The sequence below is a fragment of the Ursus americanus genome, chromosome 14, assembly GCF_024610735.1.
Source record: "Ursus americanus isolate L20-20 chromosome 14, mUrsAme1.1.p, whole genome shotgun sequence".
NCBI lineage: Eukaryota > Metazoa > Chordata > Mammalia > Carnivora > Ursidae > Ursus > Ursus americanus.
The window spans coordinates 46,129,085-46,146,934 of NC_142140.1; the positions used below are offsets into that span (position 1 = coordinate 46,129,085).

At 59.5% G+C, this 17,850-nt stretch overlaps 1 protein-coding gene across 2 annotated transcripts in view; it reads left to right on the forward strand.

Moving 5' to 3' along the window:
* Positions 1–17,850, forward strand: part of NOTCH3 (notch receptor 3) — a 32,500-nt gene continuing 14,650 nt past the window's right edge. Inside the window, exons 1-24 of one of the 2 annotated variants that reach the window (XM_045778561.2) lie at positions 1–201; positions 2,759–2,837; positions 6,224–6,366; positions 6,446–6,784; positions 6,876–6,998; positions 7,084–7,317; positions 7,933–8,088; positions 8,179–8,364; positions 8,980–9,093; positions 9,457–9,570; positions 10,125–10,358; positions 10,478–10,588; positions 11,061–11,253; positions 11,330–11,481; positions 11,712–11,825; positions 12,291–12,446; positions 13,352–13,577; positions 13,988–14,189; positions 14,329–14,482; positions 14,904–15,088; positions 15,653–15,785; positions 15,872–16,129; positions 16,212–16,330; positions 16,710–17,275. In XM_045778561.2, coding sequence (XP_045634517.2) covers positions 84–201; positions 2,759–2,837; positions 6,224–6,366; positions 6,446–6,784; positions 6,876–6,998; positions 7,084–7,317; positions 7,933–8,088; positions 8,179–8,364; positions 8,980–9,093; positions 9,457–9,570; positions 10,125–10,358; positions 10,478–10,588; positions 11,061–11,253; positions 11,330–11,481; positions 11,712–11,825; positions 12,291–12,446; positions 13,352–13,577; positions 13,988–14,189; positions 14,329–14,482; positions 14,904–15,088; positions 15,653–15,785; positions 15,872–16,129; positions 16,212–16,330; positions 16,710–17,275 — 4,409 coding nt within the window. In that variant the 5' untranslated portion in view covers positions 1–83. The remainder of the gene's footprint in view (positions 202–2,758; positions 2,838–6,223; positions 6,367–6,445; positions 6,785–6,875; positions 6,999–7,083; positions 7,318–7,932; positions 8,089–8,178; positions 8,365–8,979; positions 9,094–9,456; positions 9,571–10,124; positions 10,359–10,477; positions 10,589–11,060; positions 11,254–11,329; positions 11,482–11,711; positions 11,826–12,290; positions 12,447–13,351; positions 13,578–13,987; positions 14,190–14,328; positions 14,483–14,903; positions 15,089–15,652; positions 15,786–15,871; positions 16,130–16,211; positions 16,331–16,709; positions 17,276–17,850) is intronic. The other variant, XM_087867206.1, reaches the window with a different exon arrangement.

The following is a 17,850-nucleotide window of genomic DNA, read 5'->3' on the forward strand; positions in this document are numbered from 1 at the left end:
GGCGGCGCGGAGGCTGGCCCGGGACGCGCCCGGAGCCCAGGGAAGGAGGGAGGAGGGAGGAGGGAGGGTCGCGGCCGGCCGCCATGGGACCGGGGACCCGGGGCCGCCGCCGCCGCCGTCGCCCGATGTCGCCGCCGCCACCGCTGCCGCCCGTGCGGGCGCTGCCCCTGTTGCTACTGCTAGCGGGGCCCGGGGCTGCAGGTGAGGGGCTGGGACCTGGCGGGCCGGACTGGGTGGGTGGGATGGGGGAGGGTAAGAGCGGAGTTTAAGGACCCCCGAGTTTGGGGCTGGGGGCGCTGGTCTAGGAGCCAAGGACCAGAGCGGACAGGGAGCAGGAGCCCGGGGGCTACGTGTCGCTCCCGGGGGTCAGGGGCTTAATGGGGGGGAGGGGCAGGGCCCCAGAGGTCCGCAGAATAGGGGCCCAGGAGCGATCAGAGCTGGGGATGAAGGCACCCAGGAATGAGGGACTGGGGAGCTTGAGGTGTGGGGGATCACGGACCCAAGATCGGGGGGATCAAGAGTCTGGGGCTCGCTCCCAATGCACGTCGGTCTGGGGCCCTGGGAAGGTCACGATTGGAGCCCAATACCCCCAGGTTGGGGACCCCTCGCACAAAAGCCCCCACACACACCCAGGGCTGGCCTGTCCGGGTGGGGGACGGGGAGGGGGCGCGAAGTTCTCGGAGCTCCGAACTCGGGGAAAAACTTCTCAGGCCGGAGCGCGGCAAGACCCGGAGCCGGAGTCGGAGCTGGAGCCACAGCGGCGCCCGCTCCCCTTTCCCCGCCCGCGGCCCTGCTCCCTCCCCTGGTCGCAGGGACCCGGCGGCCACGGGACCCCGCCCCCGCGAGGGGAGGGCCAGGGAGGGCGGGGGGCGCGAGCCCACGTGTTCCTTTCCAGCTCCAGCGCCCCGTCTCGGCAGCCCGAGCCCCTCCCCAGCCGGCCGGGGCCCCCCGCCCCTCCCCCTCCCCGCTCTCCCTTCCCCCGCTCGGGACAATGGCCGCGCCGTCTAGACACCCCCTCCCCCCCGGGCCGGCCTCGCGCTTTCTTTGCCAGACAAAGCGGGACGGGCGGCGGGTCCTGGGCGGAGGCTGCGGGGGCGCACACCCCCAAGGGAGGCCTGGCCGGCGGAAGAGGGACGCTGGCCGAGCGGCCCTGGCCCGGGGTCCCGGGGAGCCGCTGTGGGGCTCGGCGCTGGGAAGGAAGGGCCTGCACCGCCCAGCCCCGTTCTGATCGGGCAGGATCGGGCAGGAGCTGCCGCCCCCGCAGGGCCAGCGCACACACACATGGCCTGTCACACACTCGCAGGCACACAGAGCCCTGGGTCACACATGCGGATGGAGACGTGCACACACACACGCACACGCACTACACCGGCAGAGTGGATACGCAGCTCACACACTAACATACTTGCACATACAGTTACACATGTTCACACATACCAGGGATCACCAGCCCAAGGCCCTGTACACTCTGCCTGCACACATTCAGACACACACAGATCCGAGGCCTGCCTATCCCCAGTTTATACATGCAGCCAGATGGGCACATCCAACCCACACACAGACACACCTGAGGATACACTGGTCACGCAGAGACACACAGCTGCACACCAGAGCAACGGCTCTCATGCACGGGCACCGCGACAGGTCCAGCCTGCACATAGATGGCACACCTATACACCCATGTACTTCAGGCACACACACATGTGGCTCACATGGCCCACAGTCTGGTGAGGCCCACAGTCTGCATCATGTGGCTCCCAGTGTGAGTTCACAAATATCCACAGGCCCCTGTCTGGGTGGTCGTGTTCTGTCTCTGCCTGTCCCCTGAGGAAGGGGACACACGCCATGTTGTCCTGGTCTCATGTCCTGCTCGACTTGCCCTGTCTCTCCCTCTCTATCTCTGTTGATCTCTGCCTCCTCTCTGTGTCGGCCTGCTTCTAGTTTCCTTTTTTGTGTCTGTCTCCGTTTTCCTCTATCTCCCTCCATCTCTCTCTTTCCATCTGTCATACACACACACACACACACACACACACACACACACACACACACACACACTGGCCCCACACCTGCCGGCACACACAGTTCTCCACTAGCTCACACCCAGCAACACCCCAGACCAGTCTGGCAGGACAGTTAGACTGCCACACCCCAGAGGGACACAGCCCTCAGGGATGGGGACGCTGGACAGGGCAGCACATGCCTAGTGCCAGCAGCTCCTCCCTTCAACCCACACTCTATCCCTGCAAAGTCCAATGCTGGCTGTGCGTGGGGTACAGGCCTTGGCCCCTCTCACCAGAGCACCACTCAGCTCTGCCCAGCTGGAGCAGATGTCCAACATCAGGGCAAGAAAGACCCATGGCCCCAAGCCTCCTTGCCCCTGCCCTCTCCATTACCCTGGGATCTGGGCACACAGCCCCAAACCTCCCTTCAACGCTCAGCACCCTCACTTCCTGCCTCAGCACCCCCCATTCTGGCAGCTTCCTGAGTCCCCACATCTGGCACAAGTCAGCACCTCCTCCTGCCCGCCCCTGCCTTGTGGTTCCCAGGGCTTGAGCTGGCAGGGACAGCTGCAGCCCCAACAGCTGGGGCCGGGGCGGGGGGCCGTGGGAACTGTGGATGCGGGGCCTCCATGCACCCACAGAGACACCCCCAGCCCGTTGCAGCTGTTGCCTGGGGGAGGGAAGAATGGGCCCTGTCACTCTGAGCTGGGGTTCCTGGGTGCCTGGCTGACCCCCCATTTTCCTTTGCCCCTACACAGCACCCCCTTGCCTGGACGGAAACCCGTGTATGAATGGAGGTCGCTGCACCCAGCCACCCTCCCGGGAGGCTGCCTGCCTGTGAGTGCCTGGCTCTGAGCCATTAGTGGGTCCTGTGTGGGGAGGTAGTCTGTCTTCTCCCCTTGCCTCTGTGTCCACCATTGGATGCCTCTGCCACTTCCTACATGCGTATGGCTTGGGTAACCTCTTATTTCCCTGTTGGAATCAAGCAGGGTTAAGAATGGAGGAAGGTTAAGAGCAGGGCCTCTGCAATTTGCCCTGCCTGGGTTCAGATTCCACATCGTGTTGCTCACTGCCTGGGACCTAAACTCTTTAAGCTTCGGTGTCCTGGTCTGGAAAACAGGCGTACTTTACCCCCCACTTCACAGAGTTCTTGGCTGCCTGAGGTCATGTGTAAAGCCTGTGATGGAGGTAGTTATTATTCAGCCAGCAGATCTTCAGGGACCAATGGCAAGTGACTTGGCAGTAGTGGGTACACCAGTTGCATCCTCCCATGTCTCGACATGTAGTTGGGGGGGGGGTACAGGGAGCCTGTAATACAGCCTTGCTCTGTCACTTTCTTGCTGTGTGACCTTGGGTTAGTCACTTCTCTCTAGATTTCATTGCATCTGTGAAATAGGGGTGCTTTTCCCTGGCTTGTGACCATGAAGGGGTTCAAGAATTCAGTTGTTGGATAATACAGGGAAAGGCAGAGGGTTGGAGTTGCTGAGCAGAGAGAGGTTAGGAAAGAACCGAGCAGAGGGAGACAACTCAGCTTGAATTCTGGGCTCTGGGATACCTTGAGCAAGTGCTTTGAGCTCTCTGAACCTCAGTTTTTGCACCTGGAAAGTGGGGTAAAGGTCCTTCTTTATGGGGTTGATTATAAAGATTAAGAGACACTTCATATGATGAACTCATCATAGTGCTCAGCAAACAGTAGTGCTCCGTAAATAGGGATGATGATGATGATGATGGTGATGATGATGGTGGTGATGATGGTGGTGAATAATGGTAGGGGCACAGGAAATACGCGCCATAAAGGGGAACGTCTCAAGGTTTTTGGGAAATGCTTGGTTCCTTTTATAATATCGGTCATTAGTAATAGTAGCCATTGATTGATTCGTTAATGTATTCGTTTATTCAACAACATGTGTGCCAAGCTGGGTGGGTCTGGGGTGATTTCTGATTCCGGAGAGCCCCTTTGAAGTTACACACGCATTTTGACTGGAGGCCCACTTGGGCTCCCCCAGGTGGGGGCTTAGCCTGGCCGAGCGGGTTCCTCTGGTTGGGAGTCTGCGATGGTGGGGGCGGGGGAAAGTGTGACCTTATCCTAAGCCACTCACCTGGGAGGCGGGGCCGCGGGGCCGGGCGCCTGCGCAGTGGAGCTCTGCACCTGGAATACAGCCGACAGGTGAATGCTACCGCGGCTGCCCCGCCCCTCAACAGGTGAATCACCAGCGCGCGCGGCCGCCCGGAGCCCGGATTACCCGGAGTGGAGCGGGCTGTTCCCAGAGCTGGGCCGTGGGAACCACTCCCCACGGGCCCCCCCAATCTCCTTCAAGGTTCTAAATACTCGTATCTTTTCAGGAACGCCCCAATAGGTCACCCCTCCACGGATCCCCCTTAGCCTCTTCCTTAAAGTAGCCTCCCAAGCCGTCGTCTCGGTCTCGCAGTCCTCGCCGCACCCCCTCCGCTCCCGCCGACCCCCAACCAAGTGTGCTCTCCCCCTGTCGGTTTCCCCCAAAGCCCTGGCTGTGAGGCGGGGCGCGGGCTGAGGCTGGAACCGGCCCGACCGGTCGGCAGGGGAGCGGGGCGCAGAGCGTGGGAACCCGCCCGGGGCGTCGGGAGGGGGCCGCGCGGCCGCGCCCTGCCTGGCGGTGGGACCGGCAGTTCCCGGCGCCAGGCGCCCGGAGCAGCGCGCCCCCTCTCGGCGCGCAGTCGTGACGGACATCCTCTCCCTGCGAGTCTTTGGGGAGGGGGCTGGGAGCCTGGCCCTCCCTTCTTAACACCTTTGGCACCCCTGTCCTGCCGTGTCCTGGCCTGTTTCGCTGGGGCCTGGGGTGGAGGAATCTTGTGGGTGACGCTAGGGACTGAGTCAGCTGCCTGAGGTTAGCCCCAAGCGACTGGGACGAGCCAGAGGGAGGGACCGTGCGAGGGGTGCGCAGCGTTGGGGGCGGGGCCTTGGACCCTCCTGCCAGTCCAAATCCTTTCCTCTCTCACGCCGCCGGGGGCCCTCTGGAGGTTTCCAGTCTCTAGGCCAACCGCCTTATTCCTCTCCTACTCAAGGTTGCCTTGGTGGGTTTGGGGAAGGGGCTGCAGGCGGAAGGACTCTCTCCCAGTAAGAGGACGCCAGCATCGGTGCCCACCTCCTCCTCCCAGTGGCAGGAAGCACTGCATGTGCCGCCAGGAAAGGAGTGGAGGATTTGTGAGAGTTACACTGTCTGTGCACGGGGGAGCTACCCATGTGAACTGCGCTGTGGATTTGGGTCTGAATGTTGGCCAGGCCAGTATGTCGAATGGGCTGTCCCGGCGTGTTATCTGTGTATGTTTCTGAGTCTGTCTGTGTGCCTGAGTGGTTGTCTTCTGGAGTCTGAGACTTCGCATTTGCCATTTCCTCCGCCTGGAAGGCTCTTCCTCACACAGCCCCGTGGCCCCCTCCCTTACCTTCTTCAGTCCGAAAACATCATGTTTGCCCTCCCTTGTTACTCATCTCCCTCATCCTGTGTCTTAGTTTCCTGGCTACCATAACAGACCACTCAAAAGTGGGTGGTTTAAAACAACAGAAATTTATTCTCACAGTTCTGGGGGCCAGAAGTCTGAAATCCAGGTGTTGGCAGCCACGCTGTCTCCAGTGGTTTTCCAGGAGCTCCCTTGCTGGCCTCTTCCACCTACTGGAAGCTCCTGGAGCTCCTTGGCTTGTGGGTGCAACACTCCAGGGTCTGCTTCTGTCTTCCACATGACCTTCTCTTCTTCCTCCGAAATCTCCCTCTGCCAATGGATTTAGAGCCCATTTGGAAAATCCAGGATGATCTCATCTTGCTCTCTGTCACTTAGTTACATCCGCAAAGACTCTTTTTCCAAATAAGGTCAGAGTCACAGGTTCTGGGACATGGGCATTTCTTTTCTGGGGCCATCACTCAAAACCCACTAAACTCTTCATGGCCCTTACCACCCCAAGCTGGCGTGTTATATAATTCATTATTTGTGTACCTTCTCTTTGCCCAACTTGGCTGTGAACATAAGGAGGGTGGGGATGATTTTTATTGTGTTTTCGACTGTATTCCTATTGCTAAGAACTCAGTAGGTACTCAGTGAATATTGGTTGCACGAATGAACGAGGGTGCCTGTTGGTTGGGCTGTTTGTGTGTGTGTTTCTTGACTGCCACATGTGTGTATCTCTGTGTCTGGGAGGCACCTGCCCGGTATCACCCTAGTACTGCCCTGTACTAAGCTATCTCTGCCCACAGGTGCCCACCAGGATGGGTGGGCGAGCGGTGCCAGCTGGAAGACCCCTGCCATTCCGGCCCCTGTGCCGGCCGGGGCGTCTGCCAGAGCTCCGTGGTGGCAGGCACCGCCCGGTTCTCCTGCCGCTGCCCCCGGGGCTTCCGAGGTAAGGGACGGTCTGGAGGGGAGCCCAAGACAGGCAAGGGTGTGAACAGCCCAAGCTCACCCTCTCCTGGTCCCTCTAGGTCCCGACTGCTCCCTGCCGGACCCCTGCCTCAGCAGCCCCTGTACCCATGGGGCCCGCTGCTCGGTGGGGCCCGATGGCCGCTACCTCTGCTCCTGCCCGCCGGGCTACCAGGGCCGCAGCTGCCGAAGCGATGTGGATGAGTGCCGGGTGGGAGTGCCCTGCCGCCATGGTGGCACCTGCCTCAACACGCCTGGTTCCTTCCGCTGCCAGTGCCCAGCTGGCTACACAGGGCCACTGTGTGAGAACCCTGCAGTGCCCTGCGCCCCCTCGCTGTGCCGTAACGGGGGCACATGTAGACAGAGTGGCGATCTCACCTATGACTGCGCCTGCCTTCCTGGTGAGGGAGCTGTGCCCTGGGGAGGTGGCAGGAGTGCAGGGACAGCTGGCCAGCCTGGCAGTGACCATCTTGCCTCCCCCTCCCATGCTAGGGTTCGAGGGCCAAAACTGTGAAGTGAATGTGGACGACTGTCCAGGGCACCGATGTCTAAATGGGGGGACATGTGTGGATGGCGTCAACACCTACAACTGTCAGTGTCCTCCTGAATGGACAGGTGAGCATCGGGGCTGAAGACAGCCAGGTGGCAGACCCTGGGTGGGCACACAGCGGGTATGGACTGGTGCGTCTGTGTGCCACAGGCCAGTTCTGCACGGAGGACGTGGATGAATGTCAGCTGCAGCCCAACGCTTGCCACAATGGGGGCACCTGCTTCAACACTTTGGGTGGCCACAGCTGTGTGTGTGTCAATGGCTGGACTGGCGAGAGCTGCAGTCAGAATATCGATGACTGTGCCACGGCTGTGTGCTTCCATGGAGCCACCTGCCATGACCGTGTGGCCTCGTTCTACTGTGCCTGTCCCATGGGCAAGACTGGTGAGTGGCTGTTTTCCTTATAGGCAGCAGGGAGCCATTGATGGTTTTGGAGTCGGGGGAGGGACGGAGTCTGACTCGAGTGTTAGAATGATTATGCTGGAGGCTAGATTTGGGGTGCAGGGTGAGCCTGGGTGGGGCCTAAGAAGAGGCTGGCCCACAGTCCAGGGCAGTAGCCATGGGAATAGAGACCTATCCCGTGACTGAGGAGACGGGGACCTTTGCAAGTGGCAAAGGTCAGGGAAGGCGTCTGGGAGGGGGACTTGGATGTGGAGGGCATGGCATGTCAGGCAGAGGGTACTGCAGAAGGAAAGACTTGAGGGTATATAGCCAGAAAAGGAGTCAACAGACTTTAAAACAATATGTGGATGTTTCCAGCTAATTTTCAAATAGTTCAGAAAAAAAAATACGTAAAGCTTACAAGAGTTGAATCTAGGTGGTGGGCGTATGAATCAACTTTGCAGTACATTTAAAAATTTTCATAATAAGTAACGGGAAAATGGCTACCCAATACACTGCAGGTTAATAAAAACAAAACACAAAACAATATGTGGGGGATATGGGACCTTTGGGCAGAGCTGGAGGGTCCGCCCTTGGACTCTGCCTGCCCTTTTCCAGGGCTTCTGTGTCATCTGGATGACGCCTGCGTCAGCAACCCCTGTCACGAGGATGCTATCTGCGACACGAACCCCGTGAACGGCCGGGCCATCTGCACCTGTCCACCAGGTTTCACCGGCGGGGCATGTGACCAGGATGTGGATGAGTGCTCTATTGGTGAGCGGGGCGCCGCCTGAGAGCTGGGAGGGAGGGGAGAGGCAGGTCCTTAGCCACCCACACTCACACTGGCGACGCCTACTCCCGCAGGCGCCAACCCATGTGAGCACCTGGGCCGGTGCGTGAACACACAGGGCTCATTCCTGTGCCAGTGCGGCCGCGGCTACACTGGCCCGCGCTGCGAGACCGATGTCAACGAGTGCCTATCCGGGCCCTGCCGCAACCAGGCCACGTGCCTCGACCGCATAGGCCAGTTCACCTGCATCTGCATGGCAGGTGCGTGGTGGGTGTGGCTGGGGCGGAGCCTGAGGCTGGGGGCGAGGCAAGGGAAGCCGGTGAAACTGAGTCTGGAACGGGGCCCTGAGACGAGGAGGCTGGGTCAGAGCAGAATCTTTGTGCGAGGCTGGGGCCATGGTCAAATGTGGTCTGTAGAACCTCAGAGGGGTTGGGAGTGGAGTCGTGCCTTAGACCCACTGGGGGGTGGGAGAGGATATGAGGGTGGATCGCGAGCTGGAGCCGGTCAAGGCCCAGCGGGTCAAGGCAGAGCCTGCAGACAGTCATGCACTAATGCTGGGGTGGGATTGAGGCTGGGCCCAAGGCTATAGTGGGCCCCGGGGCTGGTAGCTGAGGACCTGGTATAGTGTGAGCACTACAGAGGGAAGAGGGTGGTCTAATGGCAAGGTCCATACGGACTCACATAAGCCTTGGACCAGTTGGATCCACAGCTGCGTGAGGGTCCACAATGAGGCCGAAAGATGAATCTGGGATTGGGCTGGGGGGCGGGGGGCAAGGTCAAGCAAGGCTCAGGGAAAGGGAGTGCCTTCCCATTTGCTCTCCCTTTAGACCAGAGGCTAACCCCCACTGCCCTAATCCCCTTCCCTCACTCCCTAGGCTTTACAGGCACCTATTGTGAGGTGGACATGGATGAATGTCAGAGCAGCCCGTGCGTCAATGGTGGGGTCTGCAAGGACAGAGTCAATGGCTTCAGCTGCACCTGCCCCTCGGGTGAGGACCCTGGGCCAGGGAGCCTGAAAAAGACAGGTCCCTGCAGAGGCAAAGGCTCTAGGGGAGCCTACAAGACCATGTTAGTGGATAACTATCATAACAGAAACCACATGTTATGAAAAACATTGAAATTAATTTGAAACTAATTTGGGGCGCCCGGGTGGCTCAGTCGGTTAAGCATCTGATTCTTGATCTCAGCTCAGGTCTTGATCTCAGGGTTGTGAGTTCAAGCCCTGCATTGTGCTCACAAAAAAACTAAGTAAATGATCATCCCACTCATCCCACCCAAACAAGGCAGGGCTGGCAAGGGATGACTTTTCTGACCCTCTCTGGGCCTCTACCCAACCCACTCCCCACCCTAAGGCTTCAGTGGGGCCATGTGTCAGCTGGATGTGGATGAGTGCGCGAGCACACCCTGCCGAAATGGAGCCAAGTGTGTGGACCAGCCCGACGGCTACGAATGCCGCTGCGCAGAGGGTGAGAGAGGGCCAATGACAGGCCAGCAAGAGTGTGGAGGCGGGGCAAGGGAGGGAGAAGGCAAAAGCCTTAGGGAAAATTTGGGGGGGGGGCTGCAGCAAGGCAGGACCTGAGTAGAGCCAATGACAGAGCCAGGGGGCGGAGCCAATGATGGATGTAAGCAGTGGTAAGGCTAGGGGTGGGGCCAGTGGTTCTGGCAGAGACAGTGCACCTTGGTCGAGGGGGCGTGTCCAGATCCCTCTATCCCCAGGCACTTCCCATGTGTCCCCATTTCCAGTCCAGAGTAGAGAGTGAGGTGGAACAGGGTTGATAATGTAAGGATTGGACGCAGGGTTACAGCTGGGGTTGGAAGTTATCTGTGGAAGTGTCTTGGCCAGGGGCTAGTCCTGGAGCTTGTGGCTGGATGGAGTGAGGGGGCGGGGCCTGAATTGAGCCCACCTCCTGCTGGCTAGATGGGCAGTGCCTGAGGTAGAGCTGGGCCAGGATTGGGCAGAGGCGAAGGCTGTGGGCAGGACCTTGGCACGTGGGTGGAGTCTGACTCTCTGGTCCTCCAGGCTTCGAGGGCACGCTATGTGAGCTCAACGTGGATGACTGCTCCCCGGACCCCTGCCACCATGGGCGCTGTGTGGACGGCATTGCCAGCTTCTCGTGCGCCTGCGCCCCGGGATACACAGGCACGCGCTGTGAGAGCCAGGTGGATGAGTGCCGCAGCCAGCCCTGCCGCCACGGAGGCAAATGTCTAGACTTGGTGGACAAATATCTCTGCCGCTGCCCTCCTGGCACCACAGGTGGGCTGGAGGCTGGGCTAGGGCAGAAACAGTACATCTGGAAGGGCACAGAGGGTTTAGGAATGGTGCCCCTGGTGGGGTTTAGTGGTGGCTACCCCTGCGGTGTTTCCCCTCCCTAGGAGTGAACTGCGAGGTGAACATTGATGATTGTGCCAGCAACCCCTGCACCTTTGGAGTCTGCCGGGATGGCATCAACCGCTATGACTGTGTCTGCCAGCCAGGCTTCACAGGTGGGCAAGTGGCTGCCATGGGAAGAGGGTCTTCATAGGCTGAGAGGGTGAGGATGAAAGCACCCTATTCTTGGCTGAGTTTGACCCTCTCTTTGCATTTGCTTGTCCGAAGAGATTGTCCACACTTAGCCTTGCAGTTGTGCTCTCTCCCATTGGCCTGGGTTGTCCCCATATCAGCTCGAGGTTATCCTGGAACACAGATAAGGGTGTCCGATCTCAGGGATGGGGGTGTTTCTGTGTGGGACCAAACTAATCCTTGGTGAAAATGAAGGTGACTTCATGTAAATCTGTGGACGAGTATGATCTGGGGCAAGGCAGCTCCGGGTTGAGGAGGTGGCTGTCTTAATTTGTACAAGAGCGGATGTGTTATGAAGATGAGATTGTTCTTGCTTGAGGGTATGGCCGTGCTAAATGCGTCCCCGTTGGCACCACTGTCCTTGTCCTGGGATGAGGTTGCCTTCGTGTTCTCCAGGGCCCCTTTGCAATGTGGAGATCAACGAGTGTGCGTCCAGTCCGTGCGGTGATGGAGGCTCCTGTGTGGATGGGGAGAATGGCTTCCGCTGCCTCTGCCCTCCCGGCTCCTTGCCCCCACTCTGCCTCCCCCCGAGTCATCCCTGTGCCCAAGAACCTTGCAGTCACGGTGTTTGCAATGATGCTCCCGGAGGGTGAGGCCTCTCCCCAACCCCTGAACCCCTGCTGCCTCCCTGCCCACGGGCATTCCCTGACTGCCTTCCCCTCCAGGTTCCGCTGTGTGTGTGAGCCTGGCTGGAGTGGTCCCCGATGCAGCCAGAGCCTTGCTCGAGATGCCTGTGAATCCCAGCCCTGCCGGTCTGGCGGCACCTGCACCAGTGATGGAATGGGCTTCCACTGTACCTGTCCCCCTGGTGTCCAGGGTGTGTGTCCCCACGTTCCTACCCCAGGCTCTCCCTCCCCACTTCCTCCTGCTCATTTCCTTTCTGCTCCACTCTCCCTCCTCTACATTTGCCTTTTTTTCCCTTCCCCACCCCCCCGCCCCTGCCCCCGCTCCCAGGAGTTTTGGAGGTGGGTAGCAAGGTGGGGACACTGGAGGGAGATGGGGACAAGGAATCTGTCAAGACTGTCTCACTCTGCCTGCCCACCACAGGCCGTCAGTGTGAGCTGCCGTCCCCTTGTGCCCCAAATCCCTGTGAGCATGGGGGCCACTGCGAGTCTGCCCCTGGCCAGCTGCCTGTCTGCTCCTGCCCCCCTGGCTGGCAAGGTACACCACTTGCTTCTTCCTCCTCCTCCTCCCCTTCACCTCCTCTGCACCCCACTGCATACTGGGTGGTGCTGGGGACCCAGAGGGAAACGTACCCTTGGCTCTGTCTTTTGAGGGGGCTTCTTTTTAGGAAGGGACCGAGCTGGACACAGACACTTGCAGCCTGTGTCATCAGTTCTGGAGAAGATGAAGGAATAGGGGGGTGGGGAAGCTAGGACTCAGGTGGGGGGTTTGGGGACAGCTTCCTGGAAGGGCAAACGTCGATCAGAATGCATTCACTACCCACTGAAATAAGGGGAAGGCAGTTTGGGGACAGCATGTGCAAAATGCCCAGAGGCAAATGACAGCGTAGTTTGTTCTTGTATTCACCCACCTCAGCCTTCAGGTTCTTCCTGCGTTCCAGGTATCCTCAGGCCCTACCCTGCACCCTCTAACCCTAGATGTTACCTTGCTCCCTATCCCCAGGCCCACGATGCCAGCAGGATGTGGATGAATGTGCTGGCCCCTCACCCTGTGGCTCCCACGGTACCTGCATCAACCTGGAGGGGAGTTTCAGCTGTACCTGCCATAGGGGGTATAGTGGCCCTTCCTGTGACCAGGACATCGATGACTGTGACCCCAGTGAGTTCAGGGGAGCTCCTGGAGGCACTGCTCTCAAGAACGTGTTCCTCAAGCCCACACTGAGCTTTCATCTTCACTCTTCTCTTACTTTCCTCATTTTATTATTGAAAACCGAGGCCCCAAAGAGGTTAAGTGACTTGCCCAAGGTCACAAAGCAAGAGGCGTGAGGTGGGATCGGAGCACAGGTCTGTCTGAAGCCCATAGACTGCCTCTGGCAACACGCAAGTTAACATTATGTGTAAAGTATGACGTAATAGACCCCCAGTGTGCCCTCCAGGAGCACTGATAGACCAATAACACAGGCCACATACATACTTAAAATTTTTCTAGTAGCCACATTGAAAAAGTAAAAAAAAAAAAAAAGATTAAATTTAATAATATGTTTTATTTAAACTAACATGTAAAAATGTTATTTTGATATGTAATCAATATAAAACTACTGAGATATTCTACATTCTCTCTCTTTTTTTCATACTAAGTCTTCAAAATCAGAAATCTAGTGTTTATTTCACACTTACAGCACATCCCAATTTGGGCCAGCTACATGTCAAGGGCTTAATAGCCACACGTGGCCAGTGGCCACTCTACTGGCTGGCACAGGTCTGGAGGAGGCCTACTGTGCTGTGCCCAGGAATTAAATAGACACGACTAGCAGCATGTACTTGGCAGCCCAATGGGACCTTTTGGCTCCCCTGTCTCCCTCCTCCTTGCGCATAGGTGAGGTTTCCAGATAAGGGAGGAGATGAGGCCACAGAGGGGACAGAATTTGATCCCTCTGACCAAATGTGCCCCTCCCAGTTAAGCCTGGTTTCCTCCTGATTCCCCTCTATGAAAGGCACGGCTGGGTCAGGTTGGGCTGATGGGGGGCGAGGTGTATGACCAGGCCTTCTCCCTTTGGACCTTAGACCCCTGCCTGAATGGTGGCTCCTGTCAGGATGGCGTGGGCTCCTTTTTGTGCTCCTGCCTCCCTGGCTTCGCTGGTCCCCGCTGTGCCCGAGATGTGGACGAGTGTCTGAGCAGCCCCTGTGGGCCGGGCACCTGCACCGACCACGTGGCCTCCTTTACTTGCACCTGCCCACCTGGTTATGGAGGTTTCCACTGTGAGCAGGACCTACCGGACTGCAGCCCCAGGTATTTGGGGCCGCTGCTGGGAGTTCAGGGACCTTGGCGTCGGATGGGTTGTAGAACATGAGAAGGGGTGGGGACAAGAAGGGGGTTCTCGGCTTGGCACCCACCTCACAACTCTGATCCGTGATGGAGCAGTGTCCAGGAAGGGTCAGGGCATCTGTTTGGAGGTCACCTTAGGGACGCTGGTCCCTAAGGGAGCAAGACCAGGGCAGGGCCTCCACGTGGCTCCCACCTTAGTTCTGAAGAACTTGGTAAGTTGGGGCTGAGGGACACGAGGGGGCGGAACCTCTGCTGCGGCTGCTGCTTCTTGTGGGCGTAGGGGCCAGAGAGATGCCCTCTGGACGCGGGGAGGGGCTGGGAAGGCGGGGCCTGCATGGGGGCGGAGCCTGACCCCTCCCTCACTTCCCCTCCAGCTCCTGCTTCCATGGCGGGACCTGCGTGGACGGCGTGAACTCCTTCAGCTGCCAGTGCCGCCCCGGCTACACGGGCGCACACTGCCAACATGAGGCCGACCTCTGCCTCTCTCGGCCATGCCTGCACGGGGGCGTCTGCACTGCTGCCCAACCTGGCTTCCGCTGCACCTGCCTGGAGGGCTTCACTGGCGCTCAATGCCAGGTGGGCGGGGCCACCGGGGGGCCTGGGGGAGGAATTTGGAGGGCTGTTCTGGGGCAGGGGCCTGTCTGGGACCCTGGAGAAGCTGGGGTGCGGCCCCTCGGGGGTCCTCGAGCACTGACGCTGAGAGCTTCCCCTCCAGACGCTGGTAGACTGGTGCAGCCGCACGCCCTGTCAGAACGGGGGTCGCTGTGCCCGGAGCGGGGCCACCTTCTACTGCCTTTGCCCTCCGGGGTGGAGTGGCCGCCTCTGTGACATCCGGAGTCTGCCCTGCAGGGAGGCCGCGGCCCAGATCGGTGAGGGGGAGCACAGAGGTGGGGTGTGGGTGTGGGTGCACAGACGTCTTGCTCATGTGAGCCGAATAAGGCTATGGCAGAGCATATGGGCAGGATGGGATGTGTAGCTGAGTGTCTGTGGATGTGTAATGTGGGACAGCTGGCCGGGGCCAGGATGGTGCATGTCTCTGTCACCATGAGGTAGCTGGAATGACTTCTGTGCTGCTGTGTGTGTGACTGAGCTAGTGTGGGCAGCAAAGGTGTGGGTATGTGTTAGTGTGTCAGTGACTGACACCGTGCCAGTTGGGGGGGCTGTGTGACAACCCGATGGAGTGTGCGTGAGACCCTGGTGACTGATGCCAGCAGGGATGTTCGGTGATGCTGTGAGCGATGCAGGCAGGGAGGGGCCGATGCGTGCCTGACACCGCTCTCCTCTGTGCAGGGGTACGGCTGGAAGAGCTGTGTCAGACAGGTGGGCAGTGTGTGGACAAGGATAATTCCCACTACTGCGTGTGCCCGGAAGGCCACACGGGCAGCCACTGTGAGCAGGAGGTGGACCCCTGCTTCGCCCAGCCCTGCCAGCATGGGGGCACCTGCCGAGGCTACATGGGGGGTTATGTATGCGAGGTAAGGGGCACCCAGAGTCGGGGAGAGGGGACCTAGTCCTGCTGGGTGTGTCTGTACACACATTTCTGTGTCTGTGACCTGGCACAGGTATGTCTCTCTGGGCATGTCTGAGTTTTTGCTTTTGTGTCTCTGGGTATAATCTTGTGGGTGTATTTCTTGGTTGATCTGAGGGACTTTCTGTCTGTCTGGCTGTGCCTCTGTCTTTGGCTGTTTTCTGGATGTATCTCTGTCCCTCTGTGCACCCTGTCTTTTGGGTATGAATGTATGTCCCAGTGTCTGAGTGCATGTCTGGTTGTGTGTGTCTTGGGTACATCTGGGCATCTGGATGTTTCTCCTGTGTGTCTGTCCCGCGCATCTGTATGTGTGTGTCCCTCTGCACTGGCTGTGTCTGAGTGTCCTCTGTGACTGGGTGTGTTTCCTTGTACCGTGTGTTTGTTTCTGCACCTGGGGCATGCCTCTGTGTGTTGGATGAGACTATGTCCTTTTGTTCTGTGATCTCTGTGTCTTCATGGGGAGTATCTGTGTCCCTCTGGGCTTAGAGGTCCCTGTCTCACATCACTGCAGTGTCCAGCTGGCTACACTGGGGACAACTGTGAGGATGATGTGGACGAGTGTGCCTCCCAGCCCTGCCAGCATGGGGGCTTCTGCATTGACCTTGTGGCCCGCTATCTCTGCTCCTGCCCCCCAGGAACACTGGGTATGCCAGGGCCAGGGTTGGGGGACAGGATGGGAGGCTGGGTCTCCATCCCCTCCTGACTGCTCCCCCATCCTCCCCTCCCCAAGGAGTGCTCTGTGAGATTAATGAAGACGACTGTGGCCCAGGCCCACCCCTGGACCAGGGCCCCCGGTGCCTGCACAACGGTACCTGCATGGACCTGGTGGGTGGCTTCCGCTGCACCTGCCCCCCGGGATACACTGGCTTGCGCTGTGAGGCGGACATCAATGAGTGTCACCCGGGTGCCTGCCATGATGCACACACTCGGGATTGTCTGCAGGACCCAGGTGGGGGCTTCCGCTGCGTTTGCCATGCAGGCTTCACAGGTAAGCATGGGAGAGGCTGCTGCCCTGGGATCCTGTCTGTGTTCCTACACTGGAGCTGATCCTCGAGCTCCCGCTCGTCTAGGTCCCCGCTGTCAGACCGTGCTGTCTCCCTGCGAGTCCCAGCCATGCCAGCACGGAGGCCAGTGCCGTCCCAGCCCAGGCCCTGGGGGTGTGCTGACATTTACCTGTCACTGTATTCCGGTATGTGTCTCTGGGAGAGGAGTGGGAGCCTGGCCTCGTTGGAGGGCGTGGCTTTAGGGGGGAAGAGGTGGAAGGGAAGGGGGTTCCTGAGAAATACTGAAAATACCTGGAGAGAGAGAGAGAGAGAAAGAGAGAGAGAGAGAGAGAGACGGGGAGGATGGGGGGAGGCACTGGGGTTTGGAGGCACGGTCTCCTGGGGAAGGCGGGGCTTATCTGCAAGGTGGGGCTTCCAGTGGGCAGGGGAGAGGTTGGGCGGGACCTGGGGAGATTGGAGGCTCAACATTCTCAAGCCTTGACCCCCCTATCCTCCCCCTTTCTCTTCTCCACCCTTCCAAATCTCTCCCTCCCCTGTCTTTCCCCAACCCGATCTGATCTCCAGCCGTTCTGGGGCCCGCGTTGTGAGCGGGTAGCGCGCTCCTGCCGGGAACTGCAGTGTCCGGCGGGCGTCCCGTGCCAACAGACGGTTCGTGGGCCGCGCTGCGCCTGTCCCCCCGGACTGTCTGGGCCCGCCTGCCGGAGCGCGCGGGGGTCGCAGCCGGGAGCCGCCAACGCCAGCTGCGTGGCCTCCCCGTGCCTCCACGGTGGCTCCTGCCGCCCCGCACCGCTCGCACCCTTCTTCCGCTGCGCGTGCGCGCCGGACTGGGCCGGACCGAGGTGCGAGGCTCCAGCGGCGGCGCCCGAGGCCCCAGAGGAGCCTCTGTGTCCGAGCGCCGCCTGCGAGGCCAAGAGCGGGGACAAGCGCTGCGACCGCGAGTGCAACAGCCCGGGCTGCGGCTGGGACGGCGGCGACTGCTCGCTGAGCGTGGGCGACCCCTGGCGGCAGTGCGCGGCGCTGCAGTGCTGGCGCCTCTTCAACAACAGCCGCTGCGACCCCGCCTGCAGCTCGCCCGCCTGCCTCTACGACAACTTCGATTGCCGCGCTGGCGGCCGGGAGCGTGTCTGCAAGTGAGCCCCTCCGTCTGTCCGTCCGCCTGTCCGTCGTCTCTTTGACCGGTCTTCTCTATCCGTGTGCCACACCTGCCCCGCCGTGGGCCCCGCCTCTCTATCTGCCTGTTCACTGGCCTAATGTCAGTCCGCCCTTAGACTGTCCGTTGGATGTCCACTCGTTCGCCCCCTCTGTTTCTTCGTGGACCCTGTCTGCCCGTCTGAGTGCTGTTTGTCTGTGCGGCTCATCTGCGCGTCCATGTGCCACTGCTGTCTGTCCTTCCGTCCACACACGACATGACCTTTTTGTCCATCAGTGTGCCCATCCATCTGTCCATCCATGTGCCCTGCCTGTCTTTCTTTCTGCCTGTGCACTCCATCTGTCTCTCCCTATGTCCTATTTGTCCATCTTTGGACTTTGTTCTGTCCATCCGTGAATTCCTTTTGTCCCTCAGTACACCCAAATGTCTGTCTACATCGTTTGGTTTTTTTTTTTTTTTTTTTTTTTTTTTTTTTTTTTTAGCTTTTATCCATTCATTTGAGAGAAGAGAGAGAGAGCATGAGCAAAAGCTGGGGGGAGGGATGAGCAGGCCCCC